The sequence below is a fragment of the Aptenodytes forsteri genome, unplaced genomic scaffold, assembly GCF_000699145.1.
Source record: "Aptenodytes forsteri isolate BGI_AS27 unplaced genomic scaffold, ASM69914v1 Scaffold132, whole genome shotgun sequence".
In the NCBI taxonomy this organism is placed as follows: domain Eukaryota; kingdom Metazoa; phylum Chordata; class Aves; order Sphenisciformes; family Spheniscidae; genus Aptenodytes; species Aptenodytes forsteri.
In genome coordinates, this window is record NW_008795520.1 from 1821989 (window position 1) to 1831629 (window position 9641).

Here is a 9641-nt window from a genome sequence, read left to right on the forward strand (position 1 = left end):
CCGATCTAAGCTCTGATGGGCCAACACATGGCTGTCTTGAATTCAGGGAGACTTACTGGTATCTGGGGTTTGAGCGCTTGGAATTGGGAAGTTCAAGAAACTGACCAAGCAATTGGTTGAATCCATAAACGTTTGTGCTTTTCCCGGTATGTTTTACTCTAAAAATGGCTGTAGATTTTTATTTTCTCACGCTTTTTACAACTTAAGTTTTTCTGCCCAAAAAGACTGGTGTTAGGCTTGTTAGTAAAATGCTCTGGAAATAACCAGGGTTTTTTTCTCGTTGAAACGGGCAATTTTTATACAGAAGCTCTTGCAGAGTTGAGAGAAGTTTGGGTTTGGCTCTGGTGGATGCCCTGATGGAACCCTGGGACCTGAACCTGTGACTCGACGTGACTTAACATCCTGGAGATGTGAAAAAGAAATGCGTTAAAAGCATTTAGGTTCAGTTTAAATACATATGTATTGCTTCTGCTTCCTCAGAGGAGATAGAGTGCCCTTGAGAGTAAACAGGGAAAGATAAGGGGATGCTACTCCTGAACAGACCGCAGTTTCCCTGCCAGTGCCGCCTGCCTGCATCAGCACGCTTGGGAGTGGGCAGAGCATCCGCTCAGAGTGGTGGTTCAGCACGTCCTCCCCAAAATCAGGAGTGGGACACAAACTAAAATAACCCTGGGAGATTTGTTACTGCTCTGAAGTGTCCCATATGGGACACTCCAGTAGCGAGCAGGCGTGGAGCTCTCCCTGGGGATTTTGTGCTTCTTTTTCTTCCTAGGATACGATCTGTCCCCCCTGCAGAGTTCCCCTCCAAACAGAACTGCTGATGGAAGGTCTCCATGTAAATGGCAGAGTAAAGATGTAGTTTTCGCTCATCTCATTTTGAGCACGTAGTTTCTTTAAACAGCATTAAGATCGTTTAAGTGGGGTCTGCTGTTTGCTGACAGTGCTTCCTTTGGAGCTGTTTCTCTTGCACTAGTTAAGCTGGACATGCGCACTAATATCTGTCTATGCAGTTGCGAATTAAGCTTGTTCTGCGTGTTGCCACCAGCTATCGGTACATGCACTGTTACCACTGGGCTCTCTGTCTCAAACAAAATGCCTTAAAGTTCATGTCCTGTCCTGCATTAGCAGTTTGGTACTGATTTGGAAATGGAAATACGCATGATGCATAGCTCACGTGGCAGTTTTTCTCTTATAAAATGTAATTTATACTTGAAGGTATAAAAATTAATTGCAGCTATTAATATCTTTCTGAATTATGAAACTTTTTGTAATATGTAGCAGATGATCCAGGCAAGAAAATGCCGGACAAAGCTATATAGGGTACCCTATAAATTGTGCAAGGTTGTTCCAGTAAGTCCCTATAATATCTACATATTAAAAATGCTATTGAGACCGTCTCTTTTAATGAATCCAGGTAGTAAAGCTAGAAAAGATACTGCTGGAAAGCTGTATACTCTTCCCTACCACCCATTTTACATTTTGTTGCTTTCCAAAAAACTATCACAATCAGCATTTAAACTGGTGTTACTTGTTATATTAATTCAAAATGTTTTATTTTGTTTGTAGACCAAAATAGTGGACGAAGAGAAAAATGAGAACGAACAAGAATTTAACTTCGAAAAAGTAAGTCAGCGGGACCTATCGAATCTCAATATTTTAGTGTGCAGGTGTGCGTATTTATATGCTTGGGAAAGCTACGGTGGGAGCGATGAGAAACGCCTCTAGAAAAGGTTGTCACTTGTAGGTGAGGATTTCCTAATAGGTAATTTTGGCTGTGTGCCGTGCCAGAGGAGGAGCCTGCTGGCTGTTGTCAACTGCTCTGTATGGAGAGAGGCATGTTATAACTCAGTGGCCTTTCTTTCTGCTCTTGCAATGAGAATTTGAGGAGGATCACTGTATGTTAGCTATGTAAAGCTATGTGAGTGCCTGTAATGTATAGCATAGGTCTTTCAGGCCCATGGTGTTAATACTGGATTTCTGATGTCATGTGGGAGGGGAAAAAAAGCAGATGACTTTTTTCCATTTGTCTTTTTGTTCTCATCTGTTCTTACATGAGCTTAAGTAGCATTGGCCTTCTTAGATACTGATTTGTTTACAGATCTGTGCAAGTTTTATATGCCTGATCTCTGCTCAGAGACGTGCTGTGATCCAGTGAAATCTCTCACTGGAGATGCTGCGTGGAGCTCCGTAATGCTGAGAACAGTGAGGATTTAACCACTGCCTTTAAAAAGATTATAAATACACTGCTGGTTTTGCCAGGGTATTCTTGTACAGTGTCAACTATACATATGTAGGTAGTCAAACCACTTTACCATCTGCCCATCCGTGTTTCTCACTGGTTAAGTGCTCTGCAGCCAAGGAACGGGGATGGTCTGTAAATGTTGGGCGCTGTGGGTGGCACATTTCGTTGTTCTTCTCTGTCCAGCACAACATGATTCATTTTTATGTAGAGGAGGTCCATTCCATGTGTTGTTTTATGTGAAATGAGCAGAATTGAAAATTGTCCCCGTGACAGTCCTCACCGTCCAGAGATTAGATGAACAGTGGTTAACTGTTCTGCAGTATAGCTCCAAACTCAGTTACTTTTATTTTATAGCATGCTGATTTCAGATATTAGCCGGGAGTATGACTTTGTTGTGGTCTGCCAAGCGTTATTTTACAACAGGTTGGACAAATTATGAAATGCTTGCAATTTTCTGTAATGTTTTAGGCTCGTTTGGAAGTGCACAAGTTTGGAATCACTGGCTACAAGAAGCAGGAACAACGCGTATGGGAACAGGAGCGTGCTATCATGCTGGGAGCCAAGGTAATTGTCGCTTGGTTTGTACTGGGCGGTCACCCAGCTGTTACAGTGCAGGAAAGTGGTAAAAAACACTGGGGGGGTTTGGCACTACTTCTTTAAAACACAAGATCCCCGGCCCTGATCGTTCTCCCACTTCATCCTTACTTTTACATTTTCTATTCTGCCTTGTCTATTTTCTGTAGACGTTTGGAAAATTAGTATGGTTGTGTTATCAGAGATGTTGTTTAGATGAAATATGACTGACTGTAGAAAACAACATTTACTAATTTTTAATCAGGCCATTCAAAACTAAATTGTTGGAGGGAGGGGCTTGCTTTTTAAAGCTTCACTCCCCCAGTGAGTTAAAGATGGAGAAAACTTTTCAGGTTTATTTATCATCAGTAGTGTAAAAGAAAAAAAAAATTCTAGGTCTTTTTTGGGGGGTGGGGTTCTAGCTCAGTGTGTATGTGGAAACCTTGTAGGACTGATACAGAGCATAAACATCCGTCTCTACTGTCTCCACCAAGAAAGATACGGTTTCTATGTGTCTACCTTACATCCCTTAAGTCCCTTCCTCTCACCCAAGAGGAAATAAACCATTTCTAATGTTTCACCACCACCACCTGAAAAATATTTTCCATGCAAGTGTATGAATATTTTTTGAACTTATTTGAAAATTTCTTCAGTGGTATCCCTCCCAATTTTTATTGCAGCCCCCCAAAAAGGAACACGTGAACTACAAGACTTACCAAGAGAAAATGAAAGAGAAAAAAGCAGCGAAGGATGATGATAAGGGAAAGGTTTGTGTGCAATTTTCTGTATAAAAAGGCAGCATGTGAGACCTAGCCCAAAAGCCTGACAGATAATGCCTCGGGCGCAGGAGGAGTGCCTGATCTTGACACCCGCTGCTGCCCATGGATTAAGTTCCTGGCTCCAGCACAACTAACTTCATCAGTAAAAGCTGGTTGTGTGCAGTATGAAGGGCACAGAGTTAGGCTTGTGTTGTGGTGGGTTTCACTGCCTCATCCTTTGAGGCTGATAGACTGATGACACAAAATCAGCAGGTTTGGGGTTTTTTTCCTTGCCTCTTAAGGGAAAAAAATGGCATTCAATTAAAGTTTGTTGCGTGTTGTCTAATCACGGAGAGCCGGATCTTCAGCTGGTTTTATATCAGCACAATTCCATCTAGGATCTTGCTCATTATTTAAAGCAAGGGTGAGGTTTCTGTTGCATCCATCCTCTAACATGGCTCATCTGGCTCCAAGCCTACTCCCTGCCTCCCCATGGAGTCTTCTCATGTAGGTGGAAGCAGGCTGCGGGGCGGGTAGTTGCTCTATCAGCCTGGTTCCTGCCACCCTCTTTCCCAGGGGACCTACTTTTCCTCCTCTGTCACGTGGCTCAGAGTGCATCCAGTGCATGACCAGACACGGGCAAACCCTGTCAGTTGACAGGTACGCTCAGTCAGGCGACTAGGCACACCTGCCTGGTAGCAAGTCCATCTTTTGACCCAAGGATCTGTCACATGCCCAAGAAGAAAGCCTCTCTCCCCTTGTGTTGCTGGATTTGTGCCTCCGCACACAGCCGGGGCAGCGTGTTGGTCATGAGAGGTCTGTGCTTTCCATAAGGTGACAGGAAGGGCTCTGGGCACTCCTAGCAATGCCTCCATAACGCATGGCATCACTTGGCCTGTTTGAAGGTCTCCCACCCTGCTTTAAATGCCTGCTGCTCCGTGAAGCAAAGGCTACCGTGTGTTTTGTGTGCAGATGGTTGTTTAGCCAAGATGCTCTGTTCCTTTTACATTAAAATATATATCTTTAAAAACAGGAACATAAAAGTGATTCTCTTAAGAAGAAGAAGAACGAACAGAAGGAGAGGTGAGCTGTTTTTAACATGATTAAAATTAACTTGCTTTTACGTAGCCTCCCCAGTGTATTGCCCCTACATAACTATGCACAATCTTATACCAGAAGTCATGCAAATCACAGTGGAAGGAACTTTTCCAACTGCAGAAGAACTGTTAGTCACAAAATGGTGACCTTGCTCTGTGTCTAGCAGTTTCAGAGGCCTTAGGCAGCTTAACTGAAAATGTGTCAGTTCTGCCCCGGCATGTCTAAGACTGCAGCTGGAACTGAGATGGATGGAAATCCCTGTGTGCGGACTCGGGGTATGCCACTCACTCAGAGCCCTGAGAAATAATTTTTGCAAAACACAAGCTACAGTAGCTTATAGTGTAGTGTACAGAGGCTTATAGTGTAGCAGGTTCACTGAAATGTGCTCTTTATCTTCTTTCTCTCTCTGAAAGTCTTAGTTTTTAAACTTCTTTTAAAACGTAATTAAATCTGTAATGTGCTGCAAATTTTGAATGGCTATGCAGGTAATAAATGTTCTGGGGTCATTACCTGCTATGATTTGATATTCTATAATACCAAAGACTGATTGCATAAATAGGTGACATTTTTCACCATATTGAGCATTTTCATGAGTTTCTGGTGTTTTTCTTAATTTATTTTTTCCCCCTTCCTATTTCAGGAAGGCCAAAAGGAAGAAATCGGTGCCTAGCATTTGGCCTGCAGGACAAGTTGGAAAATTCAGAGATGGGACCTTGATTCTGCAAAGCTATGACATAAAGAAAATTAAATCATCTAAAGTTATCAAATGAACTTATGATACAGAGTGAAACGGACAATACGCATAAGATAGCATTCACGTTGCCACCAACATGGGCTTACAGAGCCTCTCGCTGTCCCACCATGTCCTAATTCTTTTACCTTATTTTTTGTTGCAGGATTTCCTATCTTCTGTTCTGCCTTGGGGAGAATATGAGAATTTACCATTTTATAAATAAAAATAAGACTTTTTATTAAGAAGGTTACACGGGCTATTTTTATTAGTCAATATGTGCTAAAGAAAGCATTTCACTTTCTAGAATTAACTTATTTTATATAAGTAAAACATTCATTTAATCCATTGATGGATTAAAATATATAGCGCTCTGCTTTCATCTGGAAGGAATATAGAAAAAGCAATACCTTATTTGCTCTGAACCTGAAGTAGGTGTTCTGAAACACTTATCAGGCATACATCTGTTTCTGTATCTACAGGAATTGTTAGTTGATAGTGGAACTGCACAACAAACAGTTTTCCTGTCCAGCAAAACCTCTTAAGGTTTCAAAATTATCTGCTTTGGAATGAAAATGAGATTTTCTGAAATTTTGCCCCAGGTAAGAGTTACAGACTCAACTTCTGTATCTCTGCAGAGATCTCCTCATTACTTCTGTAAGAGTGCTTATTTAAGCACTGTTTCAAATGGTGGTTTGGTGACTTGGTCGGTTCGTTTTTAAAAACAAGAACATGTACGACTAAGCCAAATGAGGCGTAGACACTCACTAGCTACTGGTTGTTCATCGTTAACTCGTGTTTGTTTTGATCAGTGTTCCCTTGCCTCATAAGGCTTTTCCATGAAATCTTTGTCAAAACCAAAGTTGTAGTGCTATTTGGATTTCAGCAATTTGGTGTTTCTGAAAGAACAGTTTTGTCCTCTGTGGCTAAATATTTTTTTGTTTTTGAGGTTGTGTTTCCATTAGAAACGGCAATGGTTAGTAACCTTCCAAAATGTCCTCACCGTTCTACCTCAAGCTAAAGAAACTTGAATATTTTAGGGGGAGGCAAAAATAAGGCTAACTGTTAAAACGACAGAGGAAAAAGTACACGCTGTGTTGTTTCTATGTAAGGTTATCTGGAGCTTGTTTGAACAGCTCTGGCAGTGAAGCAGGTATATATGAGAAGGGAAACAGCCCTTACTGGAGAAACTTCTAGGTGTATTGGTGAAATTCAGCGTACCCCTGTGGGCTGGGGAAGCACGCTTACTGGCTGCCACCTGGGAGCCTGAACAAGGTGATCTCTAACCCTAGGCAAGCAGTGAGGTCCGAGTCAGCTTGCAGGTAGCACAAGAACAGCAGCATAGTCCTCTCCCCAAACAGCAGCATCGGAGGCTGCCCCCTTCTCAGGATAAGAAAGTATTCTGGGGTAGGGATAGTCACACCACAGAAAGGGATGCTTTCTCACACACTCCTTCCCCCATACCTTCCACCTTACTTTCAGGTGCTGGAGAAGTGCCCTGCCAGCTCAGAGAGGTCTAAGAGGAGGGAGAGGGCCCGGAGGGAACGAGAGCCAGGTAAAAAGCAGAAGGGAGTGTTTCTGGAGCCATGTGGGAAGAGGAGGGGCGTGCAGAGTTGGGTTGCTAAATACTGTTATCACATTTCATAATTGCATCATTCGATTTCTTCTTATTCAGTATCGGTTGCAGATTCAAACCAGAATTAACAATCCTATCTGGTTACAGACTTAGAGAAATGTCAAATCACGATTGCGTGTGAAGGTGTAATCACTAAGCAGAATTGAGTACAGAGCATCAAGACTTGTTGAGGCAACAGATGGGCTTTGGATGTTGTGGGATAACCTGTATTTTTTAATTCCTGGTTAATCCTTGAGCTCCGTTGAGGATTAAAACGGCATAAACTCACTTCTAAAGTTTTGTTCAGCTGGCTTTGGGTATAATGTGTTGTGGAAGTTTATGTCCTCAGTCAGCTCTGGTAATTTAAAGGGTTCACTTTCCACCTCCACAGCTCCCAAAAGCTATTTAGGAGTGAAACTTGGTCAGAATGGAGTGTCTAATTTTTGCAGCCCTGGTCTCAAGCTTGTGAGCTCTGTTAAAGAAGAGTTGAAAAAAATTCAGTTCTTAAAATAAAAAGTTGAAAACTGAAATGCCAAGCTGACAGTAGAACGTGAAAGCTTGGGGAAAAAATAAACAAAAATAAAAGCTTATTAAAAATTTAGCATTTTTCTCACTCGTTTAACATTGGTGTGTATGCATTATGAAAGGTTTCTATTATATGGTGACAGGTTGCTTTTTTGTATCAAATCCCCAAGGTGATTTGAGCTGGCCAAGCTACATCCTTGTAGGATGCCATTCTCGGGTAAACACAGTACCTTCAGTCCTATTTTGTTACTAGATGCATTAACGAAAATGATAACAACCGACATTTGGCAAACAAAACTGTTGAGAACCTGTTATGCACCTAGTGTTTCTCTGGACTGGCGTGTGTTAGTAATTAACAGAGTATGTAAGTGTTATGTTCAGGCAGCAAGCTGTGTTGCTTTTGGAGCACGTACTGATACACGAAAGCCAGTGCTGACTGAATGACTGATTGATTATGGGCAAGGAAGAGCAGGGACCTCTATTTTGCCCTCTACCTGCAGTCAAATAGAGGAATGAGGGATAAAGGAAGAATGCAAGGATTCCTCCTTATCTGCTCTCTTTCGCATGCCTTTTCCTGTGACAGTTAGCTTTATTCCCATTTCCGCGTATGCTAAAACCATTGTGATTATCCGTCCTCCCAGTCAAAACCCTTTGCCGTGAAGGAGCTGATGCCAAGTTGTTGTCTCTTGCAGGGAAAAAAAAAAAAAGGCCATGATGGACGGTGTCTCCACACTCTTGTCTGTACTTACTCCTGATTGTTTTGGCCGTGTTTCTGTTTCTTACCCTGGTGCTGCTGTTAGTGCGTTGGCCTGCTTTATTCTGCTTTATTAACAGACACTTACGAAGGTCGCATAGCTTCAATGAGTGCCTTTTTGCAGGGGCTGAGTGTGCTGCCTCTGCAGCATTGCTCAGTCCCTCACAAGGTAGGGACATGCACTCTGTCTGCACACAACTCTGGCTTGATAGAGGAGTGCAGCTCCAAGATGATACGTCGTTTTAAACCATCTCACAAAAGTTTTGTCTTTCCTGCCCTGACAAGCTTTCTGCCCAGTCTGACTTTTACACTTACCCAAAGGCCTTTCCAATCGGATCCTACTGGTGTCACAGTTATTTCCAGGCTCTGCTTACTCCAGTGTCAGAAATTTCTGGAGACTGGGAAATGACCCAAAGTGTCTAAGATGGGTTGGAGCTAAATAACGCATCCCCAGGTACTCTATAACCAACGTGAGCCAGAGCTAACGGAGTGGTGCTGAGAGAGAGAGGTGTTTCATGCCACTGAATCCAGGGTATGCCTGAAGTTGAGGCGCAGATGGTTGCTCTGAGGGAGAACTCTTGGCTTTCTCCAGCTACCGGATTAGTCTTGACTGTCGTAACAAAGAAGGTATCAACAGTTAGGGTTAAGCGTGCATCCTGTGCGGGCGCCTCATCTACGTTATGACACAATATTTTTTTATAATAATTTGTAATAATAAAGAGGGTACTGATGCTGAATTTGTTGGCAATATTTTAAGAATTTATTTAGAAACTGTAAAACAGCATAAACTCATATGTCAGGTTTTCCAAAAGGGTAATAATAATACTACACAAAGTTTTAGTCGGACCAAAAGACAAAAAGCAGTTTGTTTCCAATTCAAAAAATACAAACGTTTGCTACAGGTACAAAATTATAAAAAGTTTGTATTTTCCTCCTGGTCTGGTGACAGACACATACAGCAGAGATGTATATTTCACCAGCTCCAAATTCATATTAGCTATGGGAAATGACGATAAAGAAAAAAACGTCGTGGTTAAGAAGAAAACACAGAAACAACTTCTCGTCTTTCATTTAACCAGAAGTGAACACCGTTATCTTATTCCTTTGCACTTTTTTGGTTGCCAACATTTAAATTAGTGTTATTCATGCTTCATATAACAATCAGAAATAACAGCAGGTTTACCTCATGCATTTATTTTTAATATTCATCACATAATGTCTTCTCACCATGCTACCTAGAAAGGTTAGTGTTTTTATTGACAACATTTAAGGGATGTGGAGAATGAAGGAACGCAGTCGGGATCCCGGAATATTTCTATCTACTGCTTCACAAGAAATTGTTAGAA

General features: G+C 41.9%; 1 protein-coding gene across 1 annotated transcript in view; it reads left to right on the forward strand.

Moving 5' to 3' along the window:
• The window catches only part of CUNH1orf131 (chromosome unknown C1orf131 homolog), a 7049-nt gene extending 1398 nt beyond the window's left edge, over positions 1 to 5651 (forward strand). The window contains exons 3-6 of the mRNA XM_009281811.1: positions 2711 to 2806; positions 3496 to 3582; positions 4607 to 4656; positions 5312 to 5651. Of these exons, the coding sequence (XP_009280086.1) occupies positions 2711 to 2806; positions 3496 to 3582; positions 4607 to 4656; positions 5312 to 5441 (363 nt within the window). The 3' untranslated portion in view covers positions 5442 to 5651. The remainder of the gene's footprint in view (positions 1 to 2710; positions 2807 to 3495; positions 3583 to 4606; positions 4657 to 5311) is intronic.
• Positions 5652 to 9641: the final 3990 nt, after the last annotated feature.